This window comes from Strix aluco, chromosome 1 (genome assembly GCF_031877795.1).
Source record: "Strix aluco isolate bStrAlu1 chromosome 1, bStrAlu1.hap1, whole genome shotgun sequence".
NCBI lineage: Eukaryota > Metazoa > Chordata > Aves > Strigiformes > Strigidae > Strix > Strix aluco.
In genome coordinates, this window is record NC_133931.1 from 47,199,720 (window position 1) to 47,223,557 (window position 23,838).

General features: G+C 40.6%; 1 protein-coding gene across 5 annotated transcripts in view; it reads left to right on the forward strand.

Moving 5' to 3' along the window:
• Positions 1-22,992, forward strand: part of NOL4 (nucleolar protein 4) — a 200,918-nt gene extending 177,926 nt beyond the window's left edge. For all 5 annotated transcript variants that reach the window (XM_074819979.1, XM_074819996.1, XM_074819988.1 and 2 more), the window contains 3 exons: positions 10,518-10,698; positions 14,766-14,846; positions 21,048-22,992. In XM_074819979.1, coding sequence (XP_074676080.1) covers positions 10,518-10,698; positions 14,766-14,846; positions 21,048-21,241 — 456 coding nt within the window. In that variant the 3' untranslated portion in view covers positions 21,242-22,992. The remainder of the gene's footprint in view (positions 1-10,517; positions 10,699-14,765; positions 14,847-21,047) is intronic.
• The last annotated feature ends 846 nt before the right edge of the window (positions 22,993-23,838 follow it).

Genomic DNA, 23,838 nt, shown 5'->3' on the forward strand with positions numbered 1-23,838 from the left:
CATTTGAAGGAAAATGTTGGCTGAGAGTGGGTGGGGAGGTGCAAATAGAGGAGGTGGAGATTCTCAAGATTGACTACTGAAACAAGGCCTAAATCAGTAATTTATCATAAGGCCCAAGGCAAGAGCCATGCTGTGCTGTTCTTTAGGTCAGAGTAAAAATCTGCCTTTGTTTTCTGCCTGTCCTGAGAGGAAGAAATTCTGTATGAGGCCTGGGCCATAACAAATCTCTTTTCTCTGCTGGTACAACGGGGAGGAACAAAAGTTCTACCTGCCTCCTCTCCTCTGGTGTTCCTCAGCAAAGCAGAAAATGGTGGCCCTGAAGACTCTTCTGCTTTTTGCATGGCACCTATGTCCCTTTGATTTTCTACCACTTTCACCATGGGAAATGTCACATGTATTTTGTGAAATACACCGTGAGCACTTAGGAGTTTTGCCAAAACTCAAAGACACTGGCACAGTTTATGTATTCAAACCAGGTCCAGTTCTTCCTCTTACATGCTTGTAGCTTTTTGTAATCTGGTGGTGGCCATCATTGGACACATTATTTAAGATTGCACTGAGGACGTCACTGCTGTGCGTACACTGCAGTGCACTATGCAGTCTTGCACTATGCACCTGTCCTGTATGTTGAGCCAACTTTAAATTAATAGTGGTGAAACCATTAGCTAACTAAATTTTTTCATACATTAAAATTCTCTGGAAAAATAAAGAGCATGACCATGTCCAATATAACTTATGAAATAGCTTGTGAAGGGTGATAACTACAACCAAAGGCAAGAACAGCAGGAGCTATAGAGAAAGTTAACTTGCAGGATGCTTTCCATCATTAGTCCACCTCAGATGTGATTGCTACACTGAGTTACACTTTTTAACATTCCTTTGTCCCTCATGGAAGAAAGCACACCAGGGGAAGCACATTCAAAAACCAACTATCTAGAACTTCACTAAAGAACAGTAAGTTTATCTCAAGCACCACAGAAAAAGATAGATGCTATCCTTTTCCATTTGGACAGAGACATGGTCCTTTAGAATAACCCAGTTTCTCTTTCTCCAGTGACTTTGCATCACAGTTATCTAAACTGTAGGAATAGCTCATCCATGTGTCCATGCTCAACCAGCAGCACTGGTGACCTCTGAAAGCCCATGTTGCTCTTCTGCTATCACAGTGGATAATGAACTGTCTAAAGCTGAGAGGCTGTGAAAAATGATCCCTCTGCTTTGCTATTGCTCCAACAAAAGTGATTCTCTGACAACTCCTTGCAACAGCCATACAAATACCTCTTCCAGAAAAGTTTTGTGTTCTGCAGATGAAGTGGCAGTGGTGAAAAAACAGGACTCAGACACTGCAATGTGAAAACACTAGCCTTTTATTTAATGTTAATGTACCCCTTCTAGAGTATAAATAATGTGTCATTCTATCAGAAATGCTGAAGACTGAGGTTCAGTTTTCTCTCTTCTACACAATAGCACCTTTTTGTTTCCATCTTCTTTTTCCGTGTCAGTCTTATGCTTTCATTTCTTGTTGAACACTGGCTCGTGTCATTTTTGATGCCTGGTGACAGCACTGATGCTGGCAGTTCATTTCAGTGTTAATAACCTGAAAGCAAAAGGAACCTACTGCCCTTCTAATCTGAAACTGAAGCATGGTGCTTTCTTTTCTTGGCTCTGTACCCTGTGTCAGGAGGACAGTTTGGAGGTCTTTGAACTTTTGGCAGCCAACTTAACATTTTGATAGACACTCTTCAAGTTCCTACATCAGCATTGGCATTACAGGAGTTTAGATGCCTAACTGGATTCTGTATTACACCTGATTTAGCTCAATTAGAATATATCAATATTTTCTCACCATCTAAAAAATTGTGTTTATAGTTTTTTATCTAAAATATGAAAAACATTTTGATACTGGACTTCACAGCAAAATCATCATTAATACCTGGATGTCTGGCAGTAATATGTTCAATATGGTTGTATCTGCATTCTAGGAGCACTTTGTCATATAATGTTATGTCTATGCCAGAAAATTCTATGCTGAGACTGATGTGGTCTCCATGTAATGATGAGATGACAGACAGAAACAAGGAGTGTGGGATACAGGGTATGCACTACTGAGTTACAGGCAAGAGAAAGGCAACAATCTCTAGGTGTTTAAGAAGGGGACACCTTCCAGACCCTGCAGTGGGAACAAAGAATCCCATGGCTCATCTTCCTTTAAATGCCCTGCTCCATGCAGGTGAAGATGGCTGCTTACCCTGGCCACTGCTTCTCTGCGCAGGAGCCAGAAAACTCTAAACTGAGACTGATGTCTCTCCATGTAATGATGAGATGATAGACTTGCAGCTAAAGCACAAATGTTCATCTTAGCTGGAATACCCAGCTCCAACTGAGCTACAAATTGAGTAGTATGTCACACATGAATAGGCTTTCTCATTTTTTTTCATACTCGATTTAAGTAAGTAAAAGTGAAGAAAATAATGCAGAGGGAGTGGTAGAGAAAAACATGGTCTAGGTCTGATAACAGAGGGTGGGAAATTGAAAGCTGTGCAGTCCCCCAGCTGTCCTTACAAGAGCAGAAATAGTGTGCATGCCTGAGGACAGCAGTTATTGCCCTCTTGATTTCACTGCTAAGTCCACCCCTGAATTATCACTTCCCAATCTAAAAAATATTTGGCATGAGTTCTGTGACATTATTTGAACTTGGCTTCATGTTTTATTTTAGCGAGCTTACTCAAATTCACTCTTAGTACTTTTGGGGAAAACCTTGGGGGACTTTCTGGTGGTTGTGCGTAGACTTCATTCGTAATTCTAGTGTCTTATCCTCTGACAAAGACCTGGAATGCTGTTTATGAAGGACAACTAAACTTAAAGGATAAGGAATCTGTCTAGAGGTGCAGTTATTTTTTAAATCTATCTGTCCTGATGATTTTGGACAACAGGCTATGGGACTGTCAAAGGTGTTACCTTTTTCTACAAAACTTACCTTGCCTCCATGCTTAGATCACAGCTGTAAGAGCACCTTCTACAATATTAAAAGATGTTGTCCTTTTAAAGGACTATAAGTATTCAGTACTTTATATATGAAGGTCATCCAATGCAAAGGACTACTGTGAAGCTTCATTTGGATTTCAAATTCAGTGAATTATGTAGGTTTATTTTGTTTTGTTCAGACCGACCAGGTTTTATTTAGTGAGTAGTAATCCCAACACAAACCGTAGCAACTGGAGAGGGGAGATAGAATGTGCGATGGAAATCAAAACTAAAGTGAAAACTCACATTCATCATTTGCAGAAATACTGTTTCCACCATTGCTAAGCACACTGAGTCAACAGCCTTACTGCAGCGTTAAAGGAAAATTTAGCCTACTGTGATGTGCCAAAATAATGTTTAGCTGTCTAGGCTTCCAGGATATTCGTCATAAAATTAAAAGCTGGGTCAAACACTAGAGAATTAATTTAATTAAAGCTAATAAAAGATCCAGTGTTCTGTCCAAACAATGTGTGTCATCAAAGCATTTGGTAGTATCATCACTTATTAAGATTACCTGACAATTCCCATTATAATACTAGTTAGGCAGTTCGGTGATTAGCTTCATGACCTTCAGCCCCCAGGGATTACATTTACTGTTCTGTATGTCTTCCATCTGTTGAACTCTTTCAGAGACAACTTGAGCCACTTTCAAGAATGAGGAAACTTTTGTCCTGTAAGGGTAGTTTGATCCTTAAATGATTTGCCATTCTTTAAAAAAAAAAAAAAAAAAGGCTCTGTGTTTGGTCTTGACAATATAGTGGTGTTGTTTATGCCAAGGATGTGAGACTGGATGCACATGCTTACACTCTCAAAACATTTTAGTTGCTAAATTCCCAGATTATTCAAATTTCAGTGGGTGTGGCTAGGAATCTGATGTCAGTGCAGAGCAGAAAGGAGGGGAGGAGTGTAGGGGCTGTGAACCATGGCAGGAGCAGAGATAACAAGGGATGAAGGGAAAGTAAGATTATGAGATAGAGTTGGATGAGAAAGTGAGTAGCTGATGTTGGTCTTGGACCAGCCGGGATTGGGGCGACGCGCAGAATAATGACAAACTCACACCAGTTTGTTGAAGGGGGAGCATTGCCAAGAGCAAATGCCGCCACACTGTATGCAAGCTCCCAATTTATTACCACTTGTTTACATAGGTTCATTTTTATTTCTACATCCTACTGACCTTCAGATTTTGTCTGTTTACTGCTCACACGCTCACCATGCACTCTGCAGGTGGTGTTCCGACCTGCTGTTTCTCACGCTCGCAACATGGTGTTCCGTAATGTTGCCTCAGTTATCCACAATCATTCCTGTAACCTCAAACTCAGTTTACATTTTGGTAACTACCAATTCTTAATTCCCACAAGCTGAGGCTGGCAGTGAGAAGGAAACTGGTCAGGTGAATTAAAGAACTAGTGGTGAAAGAGTATCAGCTATTACTAGAGAAAAATAACGTGGGTTGAAAACAGGAGCTGCCCTGGCTAATTATGGAACCTGGCTTTGCTCCCTGTGGGACAGGATTTTGGGGGATTAGGAGACTGACAGGAGTCTGAGGAGGAAGAGAAAATCTCAGATGGGACCATCAGTGGATGTGACACTGATTAAATATAAATTAGGAAATTAAAGGGCTTATGTTGCTGAAGCTGCTCAGGTATCAGGCCTCAAGAGACTTGTTTGGGAAGTAGAGTTTAGGATTTGCTAGGCAAGAAGACTGAAACTGAGATAGAGAGTAGAAGATGAAACTGGAGAAGCAAGGAGGATGGAGTGAGGAGTCAGGGATTTTGAAGAGACAGTATGAAATGAGTTTGAAGAGACAGACCACAAGGTATGTCGTGGGCAGGGAAGTAGCAGTGATCTCCAGGTGTCTAAGAAGGGGCCACCTTCTGGGCCCTGCCAGGAATCCTGTGGCTCATCCTCCTTTAAACACCTTGCTCCATCCAGACGATGATGGCTGCTTACCCCAGCAGATGCTTCTCTGCGTGAGAGCTGAGGTGGACAGAGAGCTCCCAGCCCCACAGCCCCCTGCAGATTCAGCAGGGTGACCTGTGATGGAACTTCTGAGTTTCTTCCCATTATTTTAAAAATTAAGTTTCACAAACAGAAGCCTGTTATGTTGTTACAGTTGCAGAACTCAAGCACTTTACATATTAGGTAATGCTAGCTTAAGGTTGCCTTTGTTGCCAAAATCTCACCATCTGAAAAGCAGTGATAAAAGCCCTATCTAACAGGAGTATTGTGAGGATTAATTGGGTATGCTTTGAAAAGTGCTGCATGGTTTTATCATGTGTTTCTATTTATTTTACTTTTGATTCAAAAATCATAGAAATAAATTGGCGGGTTCCAAATGGGAAAAATATATGAAACATTATCTCCTTTCTTCTAAAGCCATACTACAAACTATTGAGGCTAAAAAAGAATTTAAAGCACATGAAAGCATGTTTTGTTTTTTCATGTGAATGAAATTTTTTTTCTATGCTGAAAAAATGGAAGACCATATGCAAATATTGGGTCCCTGGCTTGCCTATTTGTTTGAAGACTAATCTGCATTTGAGTTTTCCTAACCTCAAAGTGGTATTCTAAGAGAAGTGTTTCTTGACAAGAACAACAAGCAATCCACATTTTTCAGTTTAACATATTAAAAAAGAAAGCATCAAGAAACATGAGGCAAAAAAGTGTTTGCCTTTTTGTAGCTTTTCTAATTGAGTGGGAAAAAATCACCTTGACATAGGGGCAGTTAAAAGCTGTCATTCTCGGAGTTGTTAATTTGTCAGTCTGGTGGATGCTGCATTCATGAAAGCAGTAATTAAATGCACGTTGCCATCTTTGCCATTTTTGAACATTATCATTTCTATTGTTGTTGCAGAAGTTTTGTTAGCTTTCTGGTCAGCTAGCATTGTCCATGTGAGTTGATCTGCATACATACTCCCTTTTGGGATTTACATTTATATTTACGTATTGCCGAGGCAATAGCACTGCTCTCTCTTAATGGAAATACACAGAATTTCTGACATTTGTGTATTCTTCTGATCAAAACTCAACGTAGCACAGATTTGCCAGTGCTTTTTATTTTAACAAGGTATTACTTTTTTCTATTATTTTGGTGGTGGTGAAGGAGATGGGGAACAGAAAGGAGCAGTGGCATTGCTAGAGTTGCTTCCACGAAGGACAGACTTTTTGAAAAGAAATGTGTATGCAGTGCAACCGCTGGCATGGGGAACGGGAGGCTGGGACACTGCCAGTGAGCCTCGCTCTTTGTACCACAGTCATGACATTCTGCACTAGCATCTGTGTTGCTGTGGATAGTATTTCCTTTTAAACTATTCATTAGCTGCTCAGGATATCAGTCAGAGCAGAGTAGGGTTTCCTCGATATACGGGTTATGCAATAGTTAGTTCATGAAATCTTTTCTAAGTGTGTACTGCCCTTAGAGGATTACTTAATTGCTTCTGTGATTAAAATTAAAATAAAATAAATTGCATCTATCTGCACTTTTAAGGAAGAAAAAGTGTTTTCCTAGTACAGACCTGGACACAAAACTGAGACATAGATCTCTGATCTCTGAGGATCACAGTATATACTTAAGCTTCCACTTTTTCAAGTGACCAGGTAACTTTGTATTTTAGCATGCTTTTGCACCTAAAAGGTATTTTTGCCTTTCTGTGATTTACATCATTTTCCAGATGATATGTTCAAGACTTAAATTGCTTCTCCTCCAAAATAAATTCAGAAGAGAAATATTGTTAAAAGGATGAGTTACTTTCATTGCCATATACAAAACGAAGATGGTATAAGTCAAATTCTAGATGGACAAATGTTTTAGCCACATCTTGTTCATACTTCTTATTAAATTATAAATAGGTTAAAAATAGTTAGTTAATACTTTGCAGGTTTTATAAATTTGTTATGAATTACAACAGTGTGTGTTCCAGGTAGCTAGGTCAAATATTTTAATAAATGGTTAGTTAATTGTTACTGATTATTATGAAATTTAAAAAAAAAAACACCAACCAGTTTAAATAAATTATTAAGACTTTCTAGTGTAAACGTAATGTAGGGGGAAACAAGAAATGCTGAATGACTAACACAGAATATTAAAAAAATCTGTTCTGGAACAACACTATTTTTATTTAATGTCAACATTCGGTTAAAAGCAAAGGCAATGAAAATGAAAGAGGATGAACCTGTGCAGAGTAAATCTCAGGTATACAAAAGTCATTAGGATATTCATGTTCTCTCTCTCTAAGAAAAAGACAGCCTGGCTTCTTTATCCTTGGTGCGGCTGCAAGGAAAAAGGATACAGTTTTGCCTTTGGAAGTACAAAACATTTCTGAAAAATGGTTAAATCCCAGGGGAATGTATGAGAGGTAACACCTAACCCCCTGGGACCATGCTAACGGTTTATAATCTTACCAGTAAGGCTGACAGCTGAGCCTGCTCAGAAAATGCTCACCAAAAATCCTTCCCTGCTTCTGCATTTATTCATCCTGAAGCATTGAACTAAGCACTTACATGAGGCTCAGATTTCAGGTCTGAAATGTATGGTAACTGTTTCACCATTTAGGTACAGGTGATTGGTCTGCTCTTTAAAAATATATATAATATTTAGAGGAAGCCACCTTTTGTATAGTGGCCGAGAGATTAGAGCTCATACGCAGAACCGGGAGTCCTGGGCGCAGCATCTGCCTCAACCCCTTTCACCCCTTCAAGGAGTGCCTTCCCCACCAGGACACCGGGGCTCCACCTCAAGCCCCAGCCCATGGCACACCACGGTGTGGCACAGGGCTGCAATTAGTTCCATACAAAGATCCCCCTTGGGCAGCACGGCCCCAGCCTTGGATTCCTGACCTCAGAACAGCTTGTGAGTTTTGTGTTAGGGAGTAGCTGGAAGGGAGCAGGGCTGGAAACCTTCCAGGGCAGCACTTCTCTGAAAGGGAACTGAGTCATGCTCCCTTTTTGTTTGCTATCTCTGTAGCCCGATGAGTTGTGCATTTCTTTCCACACAGTGGCACAGCTTCAGCTGTGACTCCCACCACAGCTTTGCTTTGAGCCTGGTTGCTAGGAGATGGCAGCTCTGAGTTCAGGTCCTCTCCTCACCACAGCTAGCAAAGACCTTTCATTCCAAATTTACCGCCTCTTCACCATGTATTGCAACAAGGAACCAGAACTTAGTTGTCCCACTTCTTGGCCACGTGCTCTAACATGTGGGCTGGTAGGCACCAAGGTGCACCAGGTGCCCTTGCTGTGCCCTCTGGCCAGGCTCTGCTTGCGGTGCTCTCCTAGAAGCTCAGTGCATCAGCTCTGCAAGAAACTCACTGTTAGGTTTTCAATGCAATGACTAGTGGGGCTCTGGAGGACATATAAATTCAGGGACAGCAAACCTGTGGCTTCCAGACAGGTTAAGGAGACAGGCCCTGAGATACTCTGCTCAGCTATAGGAGCTAGTACCCTTTGCACTGTACTCCATGAACACAGTCCAGGCCTTGATAAATTTGCAGAAGGTCCCTTACTGATCTTCGTGAGAATGAAATGGCTCTGAGTGAGTCTATGGCAGGAAGTATCATCTAGTTCTAGACACAAGGATACAGAACATCTCAGCCTTGAGAGTGTTAAAGATTTGGACGATGAGTTAAGCTTTGTTGCCAAGATAGAACTTTACTGTATAGCTTATGAATATTTTCTCATAGAAAATAATACATTTTCTTTTATAAGAGACAGCAATGTCCTTTGGAGATAAAAAGTAAATGATATTAGAGTCAAATTCCTGGCAAAAATACGATGCAATTTTGGCCCTTTGTTTAAGCCTGTTATTACTTAAGAAAATGCGTAAGAGACCAGTTTGGCCAACTCTCTTAAAAATGCAAAGCTTTGCCTCAGCTCATATTAGTGCCCAAGAGGCCCCATTCTGATTGTTTATGGAATTAATTATCAGATGGTTAAGTGTTCTGTATTAAATATTAAAATTTCTGTTAATAATATATATACCTTCTCCTGAGTCATCTCAGTTGTGCCCAAGTCTCTTTCACCAACAAATATCTACAAAACAGGGATATCTTAATCTCAGAAAAGTTGATAGTTTCTTATTTGAGACATGGAACCGACAACTGCTGCTAATGCAAACAGGAAAGTTGCCTCAGAACCCTTTTTGCCTCAACACAGAGACTGGACACTTTGAATTATTTGATCCCTCTGTGCTGGTATATACATTCTTATTTTTATGCAAACACTGTAAAAAAGGTTTGAGATATTTTATAGCATTCTTAATAAATTTGGTATATTTAGCAACCATTGTTGTGCAGAAGAGAGAGGCATATAATGGACAAAATCTTACACAAAGGGGAGATAATTCTAACAGATCATTTTTCAGTTAACTACTCTGAAAAGGTCTGCAAACATTCTCACCTCTGTTTTTTAAAATACTGATCTTCCATAGATCCATTTTATTTGAAATCACTGAAATGTATTTTCATCAGATAAGACTGTAAAATCAGGCCCGTTAAAAAAGTCTACAAGTTAAAGGAAACAAAGAAAAAGTTCAAATACGTTTGCAGACTAAATCAGAAATCCTGGCACTTGGGTCCCTGTGGTGGGCTGAGCAGTCACACACTCATAGTTTTCCTTGTTTCCAACTACTAAAGTGCATTAAATCTCCTGTTAATGGTTTTCTTTTTTTTACCTGTGTCATTACTAAAGTTGCCGCAGGGGCATTCTGTGATCATGAGTGGAGGTGAGGTGCTCTAAGCAGTACCTACGCTAAGTGCAGATGGGGAAGAATACATTTTCACCTGAAACATCATCTCCTTTAGAGGAAAATTGAGGACTGTTGTGCTAAATCCTGTTAAGTATTATGCAAGCATCTAAGAGGCAAACAAGGGAGCATTGAGGGGAACTCATGGTGTACAGTCGCTGCTCATACACAGATAACAAATGCTTTCAAGTTGCGTTTGTAGAAGCATCCTTGTCACTTGGCCCTTGTGTGGCTGGACACTCACTCAGCCCTCTGCAAACATAGGAAACACTGTTTTTTTCCATTCCTCCAGTCATTTTTGAGACTGATACATCAAAAGTAGTTGGTGCATTCTGTATTGGTTTGTCTTATCAAGAACGGTATGATTCTTTGACTCGGAAGTGTCACTTCTGTACTCAGAAAGTAATGGCTTTTTTCTATCGTTTCCCACAGTATGGAAAGCGTGGACAGAGCTGGGTTTTGCAGGAGACTGTGAGCTCTTCAGGGTGTGAGAATGCTTGTTCTCCTTTGAGAAACAGTATATGGTTGGCTTGTGGAGCACAAATAAATGAATATTCTCAGATTTGTAGGAAACTTATATTCTTGCTTATTTCTATTCTTTTCAGCTGATACTTGGACAATCAGAAACACAACTGTGCTTGTTTAACATGTATTATACTTTTCTGAAACAGTAGATGTGGAGTTGTAACAATGGAAAAGACCCTCTCGTGCAAGGTAAAATGTAACAGTAATTCAAAACCTTTCCTTGTTTTTGCAGGACGAGGCTGCTCCAGCTGACAAGCAGTACAAACAGGAGCCAGCCCAGGTCACTTACTCAACATCAGCTGTTTCCAGCACACAGGAGGTGTTGTACATCAATGGCAATGGGACCTACAGTTACCATAGCTACAGAGGGCTCGGAGGTGGGCTGCTAAATCTCAATGATGCTTCTAGCAGCGGTGAGTTTCCTTACTTACAAAATGTGCCTGTGTGTATATGTGCTCATGTGTACGTTTCCCCCTGCTGTACAGAAAGCTAGTCCAAGGGGTTCAATATCCATAGGCTATTACCAGATAATGAGCAGGAACACAGTCCCACAAACAGCTACTGCTGAGCAAAATACTTGCTCACTGCATGCTAGTCTCCTTTTAGTTTCAAGGGACTAATTCACAATAGGGCACGACTGAACCTGAAGTCTCTAACAAAGCTCAGTAAAAAAATGCCAGGTTAGGTCTTCAGTCAATTTGCATGACTTTATGAGGACCTGCCCTGTCATTACTGTCCTCTCCTATATTGAGCACAAAATGAGGCCATTTGTGGAGTTTGGAGTTTGAAAACACTGAACTCTGTATTTTGTAACACAAATTAATTGACCTAGATTTCTTACATGGTCTTGCTAGCTACTTTAATTTACTGCAGATAAGGATCTGGCATACCAAGTGTTAAATGAGAAATCAGCATATCCATCTATACTCTAAACTAAAAATGATGCAGGCAGTTATGTGTCACCATGAGCTTCTATGCACCTCTGAAAAAAACAGTGGTGTCATTCATTTAGACAACATTCCTTTCTTCTTACATTAGCAAGCTTTTGTAACAAACAAATGTAAGTGAACTGTATTATTTGTTTGAAATAGTCCCCTGTATTGATTTCATACAAATTCAGAGCAAGGGAAAAGGTTTGCCCATTCTGATAAACAAGGGTATTGTCTGTCTGTCAGAGAAAAGTGATTACTCTGGAAGCCTGAGGGTCTTTTGCCTCCAAGAACAGTATTTAAAAAATGTCTCAGAGGATGGAGAAATCCCTGGGGTTTTGTCCTGGCTGATCCCTCTCTGGCTGAGGAGAGGGCTGCTTCAGGCACATGGGCTGACTTAGGCAAGATGGTAATTGTTCAGCTACAGCCTCTCTATTCAACATGCTAAGCGATTTTCAAAGTGCTATCAGGGCTGCAGCCTGCAAGGAGTTATTGATATATGGTGTCCTGGTGACCTTCAGTCATGTCTACTTCCTCACCCCCCACCCCCAAAATCCTCAAAGGTCTGTGAATGATTTGCATTAAGTTTTCAAAAGGCTTTAAAAAGATAGTATTTTAGTTGCCAAAAGTCTTTGACTTAAAGAGTGTGAATGATGATTACAATTGTTTCCATACGCATGAAAAACACATCTGAGATACTCAATATGATCTCTCAACAAGTATTTTTGTAAGAGTAAGACAGGCTGTGGAAATCTAGTTTCTTGGGAAAATGCACAAGAACTTTAAAATTGTCTTTTACATTGTGGCCAGAGAAGATCCAAGCCAGTTCCCACTGAAAACAGTTGGCATTTGCTCTTTCACCAAACTAAGAGTAGGATTACAACTCCCCATGTGTTATTTGTCAGAAGAAGCTATCAGAATTGTCCTGGTTTATATAATCTTAAACTGTGAGGAATCACAACTGTTTTGTGTATTTGTTCTTCCCTTCAAACCTCTAGTAATAGGATACATTTTCATAACTCCCATTTTTCAGTGAATTGTGGGATTTAGGCAAAAGTATTCTGTGTCACTTCAGCATGCAATTTTAAAAAATGAGGTACAAATTCAACATCATAAATTAGTGTTGCTTTCTGATTAGAAGCAACATTTTCTTTGTACCTTTAATGTAGAGGACTCCAGTGTTTTTTCACAATTAAAGCTCGAGATGGTTTTGCAGGACAAGCAGTGTTTATTCAGGAGTTGCCAGATGCTGCACAGCTAACACAGCCAGGGAACTGTGCAGTGCACTGCATTTCCCTGCGTAGCATCGCTGGGGTGGGGGTGAAGGGACCAGTGGATGCTTACAGTTTGCATACTGACATATGCTCAAACATTTCTTCTCCCTTGCCTTACATGCACTGGAAAAATTTTGTCTGTACGTCCTCTTACTTTGGCAGACTAGTAAACCATCGCACCTCTCCCAGATGGTTGTGCGTAGTTGGAGCGTTGTGGAAAGGTGTCTGTCTTCTCCACAGCGATCCTACAGGAGCCAAAGCACATAAGCTACACGAACCAAAAGTCTGTGTGCCAGCACTTGGAAAACTGTTGTTGATGCTAACAATATAGCTGACTGCTGATTTGTGACCCACCTGCCAGTTCAGGAAGATCATCAGGAAAGTTGTGGAAAGGCAACTCCATCAATTTCTTAGTTTCATTGACACAAAAGCAATCAGTAGCCAACCTAATTATCTCTTGTCTATTGAGGGTAAAGTGCTCTGCCTCCATTAGCTGGTTTCCCTATAGAAGAAATGGGAGGACTTGGAGGCCAGTTCTTCTCTGTTAGTCTTCTCTGATATGTCCATGGATGTTTGCTTTTTCATTTGTAGACTAAGAAGAGTGGATGGAGTTGCAGTTGAGAGGGGTAACCATTGCCCTCCTGACAGACCTCACAGGACTCTTGTTTGCAATAGTTATTCTGTTTCAAGGACTCTGGTTCCAAACATATGCAAGGCTGTTAGGATGGTTAATGAGTTCCCTCTATGGAGAATAGGGTGTTGCTGGCAAATTGTTTTCAGGTCCTGCAAAGTAATTTAAGAATGCATTTCCTTTTCAGTGTAGTAACCCATCAAATGTTCTTGTCACGTTTACAAATGTTCTCCTAGTGTAAAAATAAATATACACCTCAGTCAGGACGTGTGTATAAACAAATACAGTCTGTTTTTGTGTATCTGCTAAAACAGAAAAAAGAAGTTGCAAAAGCTAGCTAAAACTCACTGCTTGAATACCTATTTCTGGACCTTCCCCCACAGTAATATGACTATGTCCAATTAGCTCTCCTATCTAGTAGTCCAACTGATGTGTGTATTTTGTATGCTGTGACTCATTTAATTTGATTATTCCCTCCACTATGAAGTTCATCCCTACTCTGATCCCATCTTACAGACTTAGCTATCTGCTCACCCAACTGTTTGGTGGCTCTGGCTCAGGGACCTCTCTGTGCCCACTGTTGCAGTGCTTCCCTCCTCAGCCTGTCCTTCCACATAGCTAATTACAGAAACATAATTAGCTCCTTACACAACTGTATGGAGCAAGCCTTCATGCAACTGCTCAATATGAGCAAGCAGAATGCAACAGCTTGTACAGTGACCCCTCCTTTATTGTGGAAAAAAGCACAGCAGGAAAAGGTTTGGGCTTACAGCACCAAGGTCTTTTTTTTTCCCTTGCTTTTAAACCCTTCAGGCCAAGCCATCTCGGCTGGAAAGCTTCACCCCATCACCAAGCAATCTGCAGGTTGACAGAGCCTCTGTCAGCCTGTACATGGGCTGGGGAGAAGCCTTTGTGCATGTTATCCTTGATTCTTGGGGATGTTAAAGGAGAGCTGCTTTTTGAGAAGGGTGGATTTCAACAGCTGTCTGTTTTAAGGCTAATGCAATTCCTGCTACAGAACTGAATGGAGAATCTCCAAGGTGGGGTAGCCCAGTGCATGTAAACAAAATTTTCTTGCCAGCTCCTAGCCAGCCACAAAGGTTTCAGCTGGCCCTGCTCCATTACACCTGGACTGAGCTTGGAGGGATGCCCAACTTGAGGGCAGGAGGGTGAGGACAGGAGACAGGATGCTCTGTTGGGAGCAAAATCTCTTGCTGTCGCCAGAAGCTGTTGAAGTCCCTGCATGCTTCCCGAGTCTCTCCTGACAAAGTGAGATTGCCCTGTCTCCCCACATCCAGTGAGTTGCTGTCTGCCCTCTCCCAATGACTGTCAGCTGTCAGGACTCTCTGAAGCCAGGGCGGACTTGTCAGAGCCTTGCTCTCCACAGCCACTTTGTTTCCTGAAATTCATTTTCCCTAAGAGGTGTGGAGAGTGTTTCTGCTGCCATTGCTGCGTTTCCTGGAGATGATTTGGGGCTGTTTCTTCTGCATCATTGCCTAGTTTTCTAGGCAGAAGTGTCAGTCATTTCCCTTTGTGTGTGTAAAAAGAGAGGGTGTTTCAGACTTGATGGCAGACTGGCTGTGGAGAACATGCTCTTGTGTCATGATAAAACAAAGCAGCTGTTGTGTCTCCATTTCTCTACACAGATCTGCAGCCTACCTCCACCACAGCCACAACTCAGCACTGCATCCCAGGCACCACAAACGTCCAGTCCCCTTCCAGCTCAGGTGAGTCCTCCCACCGAATTCGAACACATTCACACCACGAGAAAATCCTGAGCCCTGACAAGCTTCTCTTTCAGCTTCCTCTCCCACAGATGGACCTTCAGGCCATGGCGAGTGGCCCCATGGTCCAGCTGGTAGCTGCCGGACGCCCACCACACGGCTCACCTCTCCCCACTGCTCCCTTCCAGAGGCCCAGAAGGGCTGTGGCCTGCCAGCCCTTCCCCGCTTTAGCCAGGCCTCTTACCCACATGAAAATCAGTCTTCCTGGTTCTTTTGGCTCCTGCTCCTCCAGGCGATGCAGCCCTGCTGAAGACAACAGGGTAGTTGGGGGAAGCTCCTGGAGCTGATGCTGCTGAGCTGGCTGAGCCCCAGTGATCAGTATGTCTGTGCTGCTCTGGGCCAGGGAGAGGAGGGCCGAGAGCTCTAGTCTGCTTTTGCATGTGACAGTACGAAGGGTGCCTCATTTCCGCACCCTCAAATTTGGTGAAGTTATAATGTTCTGTAAAATCTTGGCATTTGCATGAACAGTTGAGGCTTCCTGGCAATAAACTAGGGAAAAGAAAAGTCCAGCTGAGAATATCCAGTATGTAGCTAATTCTTAAAGTGCTCACTGGGTTACCCTCAGCATGGCTGGCCATGATGCCATGATGTAGGGATTGAATGGGATTTTTGCTGTGGTTGCTCTCTCTACCTCTTCTTTATACCTCTACTCTTGCTCAGTCTTCTGTGTTCTCAGTGCTACCCTGATGACATCAAAGTGGAGAGAGGGAGGAAAGACAAAACAGTTTGTCTCTAACACAGCTGGAGCCTAGGGCATCAGGAGACACAGAACAAGAGTGATAGAGTCAGGAACATGGGAGAGTGTGTTTAGTCCTGTTTAAAAAAGGAAAAATGTGGGGTTGGGAGACGTTAAATAGTTTGACCTTTGACAAAGGTGGGAATTTCTTGCTGGGAAATGCTGACTGAATTCTACATTAAGATCATCCCCACATTCCTCTTGCCCCTTCCTCCTCCTCTTCAAATTGTCGGATACATGACATATGCAAGTATTAGTCTGCTCCTACCATAGGAATGCAGATGGAATGTCTGTGGATATATTTGGCAGTATCCTATTTTTCTACCTTTGCACAAAACTCAGGAGACAGCCATTAAGGCAAGACAGGTGTATGCCACATAATTAATCTCCTGTGGTGGATAGGAGACATTACTGGCAGACCTCACATAATCATTTCATCACAAACCAGTGTGTTTGCTGATTGTTGAAAATGCATGATGTTCAGTGGCTATAGGCATTTCTGTGTTTTCACATCTCTTTCCTCAGGCAACACAGCAGTTTCTTCTGCTATCTAAACTAGCTGAAGGTATGTTTTCCAGAGGGAATGGTGTAGAAGGGAGAAAGAAGCTTAAAAGGTCCTATTCATTAGTCCCTGTTTTCTTGATCTGAGATCTCTTGGCACTCAAAACAATAGTTTTAGGCACATCTGCTCTCTGTTTGAAGGCAGGAGGAAAAGAAACACTGACAGATGCATAATATCACAATAAAACATTCTTGCAATAATAAACACATCTGATTTGGAAAAAGTGGGATACTTTGATACTTGTTTCTATTTGGTTTTATTGGTGTATATGAGAATTTAGTACATACTCACTTCTAAAGCCGCTCATGGAACAAAAGGGGAGAGGAGAATAGGTGCAATAGAAAAGATCCACAAGAGAGATTTCAAAGCATGGATAAATGTATTTTTCTATAAATAAATGCCACTGCTTTTTACATCTTCACTGAAAAAAGAGGTTGCTTAACTATTAATGAAAATGTAGAAGCACAGATGCTTAAGCACATATAGCTTTTTGAAATTATTTTTGTTATTCTAAATTATCTGCAATAGTGATAACCATTTTGAGATTCATTGACACATTTATTATTCTTTCAGTAGTTGTTAATTATAAGATTGGTAGCTACCCAGTGACAGCATACAATTCTTAAGGGATTTTTTGCTGAGACAGTTGATAGTATCTAACCAATCAGTTACAGCACATCTACATCTGACCCGTGTTTTGGAATTTGATATAAATCATGTTGCTAATGAGTAGCTCATGAGGCAATAACTAGTTCCATTTAAGTCTTGCAATTTACAGAAAAGCCATTTGTCCCACAGTGTATTTAATGGCAGATATTCCTAGCAGCTAATTTGATGAATGATTGTCTTGCGCATGAAGAGTGGGTTTTCAGAGTTCTCATATTCAGTTTGATGTGGTTCCAACAAGAACAATTTCACCTCACCGGGGAAATTAGGTCTGTGTAACTGGACTGAGGTGGTAAATCAAAAATATTCCCATGTTAAAGTGTCAATCAGGTGGCCTCAGCAAGAGGCAGCAGAACAATACTTCAGTCTTCTGAAAGAGTATAAAAGAAAGGATCTGTCTGAGAAATTTAACCCACTGCTTGAGAGAATGTTGTACTATTTTAAAAACATGGGAGGTGACAATTGTGAATTATAATAGTGTGCACTAAGAGAAATAAATAAATTTAAAAAGTATCCTGTCTTCATCTCTGCGATATATGCTTAATCTTTGCTTGCACACATAGACACTGTGGAACCTGGTAAGGTTTGCAATCAAGCTTTTTAATTGTCCTGAAGTACTCCAGGATATAGGAAGCAGTATGTAAAATGTACACTATCACCTTGAGGGAACCTGACATTGCAAAATTCATTGCAAAAATATTCAGATTGCTCTCTGTATAAGGGTACACTTCCTTGTTCCTGTGAAGACTGGCAGCTTAATAAATAATGTTAAGTACACTAAGGAAATAGTTCTATTTAAAGTAAGGATAGTTATTAAAAGAAATGGTGGTGAAGCTGTTCAGCTTTCTCCAGATATAGTCACCAGCTATTTTAAGTGTTCAGAATAGCTGTGATTTATTTGTCTGGTTAAAGAAATGTGATGGATATTTATGAGTAAGATGTAGGTTCCTGTGTTTCGATAGCCGATTTGCATGAAATTACACAGGAAAAATCTACACTATAAGAATAAGATGCATTTATTCCTTATTTTCTGAACGACCAGGTGTGACTGATGAAGCTACAGATAAGTTACAGCGTTTTTAGCATATAGCAGCCTGGACAACCTTTAAGAATCAGTAATACTGCCAGTGAGTGTCTATCACAGCTATTAAAAGCTGAGACCAGTATAATACATCCTGGAGCTAGTCTCTGAGTGAGGTATTCTCTCAGTTATAAAGCTTGGGCTGTTACAGGCAAGCTTTGGAGGTGGGATGTAGGGGTCACAAGAGAATTTAAAAAAAGAACTAAAATCCTTATTGCTACATCAAGCATGGCTCGTTCGCTTTCTGTTCAGCTCTCTGCCAGCACATGCAGCTTCCCTTCCTGAAAAGGCAGGGGTGTACTTGCTGTCCTGAAACCATAGCTAAGAACACTTTTCTGTGTGTGTAGATTTCTTTGCCTTTTTGCTCAGGGGGCTTTTCTTTGAGGGGAAGGAAGACAGCACTGTGACTTGTTAAGTACAAGGCAGAAGTTGGGAAGTGAAGTAAAATCCTACTTTCCTAGTATATAGAAATAAAACCAAAATCAAGTAGTTTGCAGTAGCTGGGGTAAGTTAAAATCTGAGATTTCTTATTTCCTTTGTATACCCAAACTCTGCTGGGTCCTGATGGTTTCTTGTGTATACAGACTGCAGATTTGCACTTGCACAAAACTTTATTTCCAGTACCTTCAGGGATTCAAAGATATATATTTGAAGAATTCAAAAACTTTCCTCAGGAAGGAATACAGGGCCAGATTTTCAGTTTGTGTAAATCACTGTGACCCTATAGACCTGGGATGAGTTACACTGATTTATGCATACTGGACATCTGGCCTTCTAGCTTTCCTTTCAGAGCAGTGCTTTTACTTTGTGTCATCAATTTTCATAAGGAAAACCTCAGAGATGTAAGCAAACACCTTTCTATGTATTTTTTACTTATGAGTGAAATAAACTTAATATCCTATTCAATCACTTAAAAATATGGATTGCCAATGAGAAACGCCCTTCAGTTTTGTTTCAGAAAAAGACATGCTCTGCCACAGAAGCTCTGTTCTGCCGTACATTGTGTGTGTTTTTGGCTGTGACATGAATGAGAGTCAAGGAAAGAACATAAAAGTTAAAGTAGGTTCATATGGAGCACAATGCCCTCAATATGTCAGTGGTAGCTTTTTCACTACCGCCTCAATAAATATAGAAGTCTTTAATGGCTTCTTACAACCATTCAGTCCAGCTGGCTTTATGATTTGTATACCCTTCTTCTTTGTGCTGTGTTAAGATTTTACTTAGAAATATCCTCTGAGCTTCTTCACACTGTGATCGTTTCCCTGCAGCGTGCGGTCATGCTGAAACAAATTCACTGGGCTAATTGTCCTTTTATTTATCCTTTGTACACTGGAAGTTATTTAAAAGTCAGTTCATTTATGCCGGTGTAAAACTGGATAATACAGTTGTAAGGCTAAGTGCTGTTCATGCTAGTTGCATAGTAGGAAATAAGATCTAATAGGACGCTTTCTGTTTGAGTAGTTTCTTTTCATATTCCTAGCTCTGCTTTCATTCACTCAAGGGGAGATTTTCATTAACTTCAATGAGTGTGGGGACGTGGCAATCTCCACATTCTTTGTGGTCTCAGCCATATCTCTACATAAACATAAAAGAAAAAAAATAAGGTTTATGACCAGATCTTCATCTTCTGGAAATCAGTACATCTCTTTCCGTTAGTGCTTAAGATAGTGAGTCTGGTTTTGAACCTTGTGATTCTGGTGGGATTATTTAGGAGAACCTCTAGAGTATGAATTTATATGTTCTGTATTCTACAGTTGAATATGCTAAATTTCAAGGCTTTTTAGGAAGCAAGGTCCATCCAATAAGCCAGTGCTGAGAAAGCCTTGGCATTGACATACATTGTCCAGATGAAATTGAACAGTGACATTTTTCTCATAAGAAGGCAAGACACATCGCTTTAGATAACTTGATCCCAATTTCCAGGAGAGTATTAAGATTAAGATCAGGCTAGTCTGATCTTCTGCCTCCCAGAAGTATAAATTTGCTACACTGTCAAAATGAATGAGCAGTATTTTTCCAGATTTGCACATAATAAACCGCTTGATAGGTATACTTGCCATCTGTATCCTTCTATGTTTAAAAAAGTTCTCAGTCTAATTCTACCTGTCCAGGTTTACACTCCAGGAAGAAAAAATATGTTGTGTTAAATGGGAAACACAAACATCTCGTCAAAGCACCATGCATCTTAGCTGATTAATAACTATGGTCAAACGACGAGGGAAATTCCACACAAAGCCAAACTTCCTGGTGGCAGATGGTTTTGCTGATCATGGTAACCTGCAGACTTGCCCTCAGGAGTGCTGTTGTCTCCATGCAGCATACATGGTCTCGAGAATATTCTTTGATGAAAAGTGCTAAGCATATTGGTATAAGCTGCCAGTGCAACATGGTGATAGCTGCAGATTCCCTTGTCAGTGTTCAGACCTTACAAGATCCTTGCAATGTATCGCCAGCTGTGTGCAGCCCCCCCCGAGATGATAGTGTACTCCTCACTGGGGCAGCCAGATTGTCACCAGCCTAATCTCATTCATGACCAGCTATTTATGTAAGTGATGACATGGCGTCAGGGCTAGTCAAGTGAATGACCATTTATCTACGTCTGTAAGGGATTCACAGTCTGGCCACAAGCTGATTGAAGCATAAAATGTGAAAATAGGTATCTAGACAACATAAGTTTTGATATTCTGTGATAAAAACTGCAAGCGTGCAGATTGCCATGAAGGCTACGATGGGAGCTGAAGCTGGGGGAGGTGCAGGAGATGAACCTTCTGCCTGCTCACCAGCATCAGATCCCAGGGCAGTGTTGGGGTGCAAGTGGCTTACACTGTTGGGATACGCCCCCAGAGGGTAATTTTCTGCTGGCCTTGCCCCTCCTGTTACTTAAGTAGAATTTAAAGGGTGCCTGTCATATATAAATATAAATCGCTGTGGTTCTTGTCAAGACAACTGGTAACTGAACAGTTATTGCTTGTTCCTGCTGCTTCTCACTGGCACTCAGCTGAGAGCAGATTTTGCTGCTCTGCGTTTGTAGCTGCAAACCTGGGAAATGTCTCTGGCAGTGAATCTGAAGCTTCTTTTCTTTTCCTTTCTTACCTGCAGGTCCAACAGATCTCAGTATGAAGAGGCAGTTAGCAACCAGCTCTGGATCCTCCAGTAGTTCAAGCTCTAGACCCCAGCTGAGTCCAACCGAAATAAATGCAGTGAGGCAGCTTGTGGCAGGGTATCGAGAATCAGCCGCGTTTTTATTGCGTTCTGCAGATGAACTGGAAAACCTTATTTTGCAGCAGAACTGAGTCATGTGACCTTCACACTGGCCTGGTCTTATCTCAGAGTTTCCACTAATGACATTTTGATTTCCCAGAGCACACACTTCAGTTACTGCACAGTCTTTTAGGAGAGTTAATTACCATAATGCCACACTGTTCTTGATCCATAAAGTGATGTGTTAAGGTGCTTCAAGTGAACTTCGACCTCCGGTATTTCTGAGGTACTTTACTGTGTCCAGCCTATTGCTTTTGTTTTAGTGTGTCAGCATAAATATCGAAAAAGTGGCTAGAAATTAACTCGTTCTAACAAGTGGAGGAAACAGAAGATGCTGTGATGGTTTAAAAAAAATGGTTCAAGATCCAAGTGCAATATTAGTGGAATGTGATACTGACTCATTGGACTTAAAGCTGCAGTATATGGCAAAACGTTGCCAAATGTCCTGTTGCTACAGGGCACAATTGCAATTAAAAGGATCTTGTATTTTAAAAAAATGTAATTTTTATAAAAAACAAAACAAAAGATTTTTGTTTTCATTCAAGATTTTTCATTTTTACTTTGGTAAACTTTTTCACTGGTCCTGAAAATGTTTTGAGGAGCTATTTTAAGTCCCCCCTTCCTCTCTTGAACCCCTGACTGTGCCCTTCTCCCCAACTTCATATTCTTTCTACAACGAGTAACTCCTGATGCTGGATAATTCTTCCCCCATGTACTGTAAATTGTCATCTATGGAATACCTTCCAAAGGAAGCATGCATTTCCTGCATTCATACCATTCTCAACTCCATTCTGTAATATATTGCAGCTTTATTAGCAATTAATAAAGAGTTGAGGGTTTTTTAAAAAAGACATATCATTGAGAAAAAAAAAAGATAAATTGATTTCTTACAGTGAGCTCATCTAAGTCCATGATCACTGCTGCTGTCCTATACAAGTCCCTCTAGTTGTGATTGGATGTAGATGATGAATGTTAAGAGGTTGCAAGTGACAATCTGAAAATTTGCACTCTTGTGTGTATTTATTTTTCTTTCCTTAATTTAAGCAAAATTCTACCGAGGAAGGTCATTGACACTTCTGGTATGATTTGTATAATTCCCAGGCCTAGCTAAAACCTGTACAAACCTGTAAATGGATGCAGCTGCAACTATAATAAAACTCTTCTCTCCCCTTCCCCACTCTTCCCAACCCCTCTATTTCTTATTTTATAATATTGATTACACATAAATGGTGTTTTCTTTGTGCACTACAGCAGGCTTATTTTTAAGTATATAGAAAAAAGTACTTTAGTTTATGCTTACTGTACTATCTGTTCTGTTGTTTAGCTTTTGTTGAATAACAAGTTTCTTGTGCATTCCTAAATTTGCCTTATTTCATGTACAAAATTTTATGTAATTCCGTTTTTGACAATGAGTTTAAGGCATCAGTGATATTTTATATCTACTTGTTACATATAGTTTTCCAAGTAATGACTGTGATTGTGACCAAGTAATGTGCACTTTTTCTTGTAACTGTGGACATTGCTATGCTTTTTTTTCTCTAGTGTTTCTAGAATTACTGTTGCTTACAGTTATGTAAAAGAAAAAGAACTTTTGTGATACTGTTGGTGAATATTAATGTGAAAAAGCCTATGAAATATGAGTATTTTGGAGGTACATAGATACACAAACATCTCTAAGTTGTGGACTGATGTTCACATATTTAAACAAGAACTCAAAACCTGAGGGCTGGAATCATTTCCTCTGTTTTGTTTGGGTAAATAAACAGATTTCTGTGTTTAAATATATGATTGTGAAACATTATCACATTTAACTTGACATAGCATTTAAAGCTGTAAATATTATTGTCTTTGAACAGGAAAAAGGGCCTTCCAGTCCAATTTATGCAGACACACAAGCCTCATTTCTCAAAATTATTGAGTAAATTCAGTAGGCTGATCTAGCTGGAGCTTTGTATTAATGAAGAATTTCCTCAGTAAGAACAGAAGTGGGTGGTCCATAAATCATGAGATCCGAGTCACTAGCATTTTATAATTTTGAGTTGGCTGGAGGCAACACCATTTTGCCACTCTACATTTGTTCTTAAAGATCTATCGGATGTCTTTTTAAAGGCACTTATTTTTGGCTATGAGAATATTGTTGCAAATTCTTACTAGTTGCTACCCATCAGATGAGAGAGATGCATTTGCTCCTAACATCTCACCATGCTTGTGAAAGCCTATAGCTTATCTCTACCATCAATGTGTGTTTGCCTCACCTTTCATTTTACCAGACAGTCAAAAGCCTGTTAGGAATCAAGTGCCTTTTTGCTCTCTTCCACTTTCAAATATCTACAGCTTCTTCTGTCTCTTGCATGCCAGGAGGGGATGAAGCAGGTACCTTGTGCCAGGTCACTATCCTGGCCTCATCTGAAAAAAGCTCTGGCATGTATCTTCCACAAAGAAGAGGAGTGACAACTGTGCCTAGGCTTCAAAGTTTCCTTAGTCCTGTTTCAGGGCACTGTGCCTCAAACTGCCAACTAAGCAGCAACCAGCAGTTTGTTTAAGAGGCTCTTTGCCAGCCAGGAATGCTTCTTCTCAGAAGGGCAGCCTTTTCAAGCTGTCTCACTAAATCTACATGAGGAGAAGACGC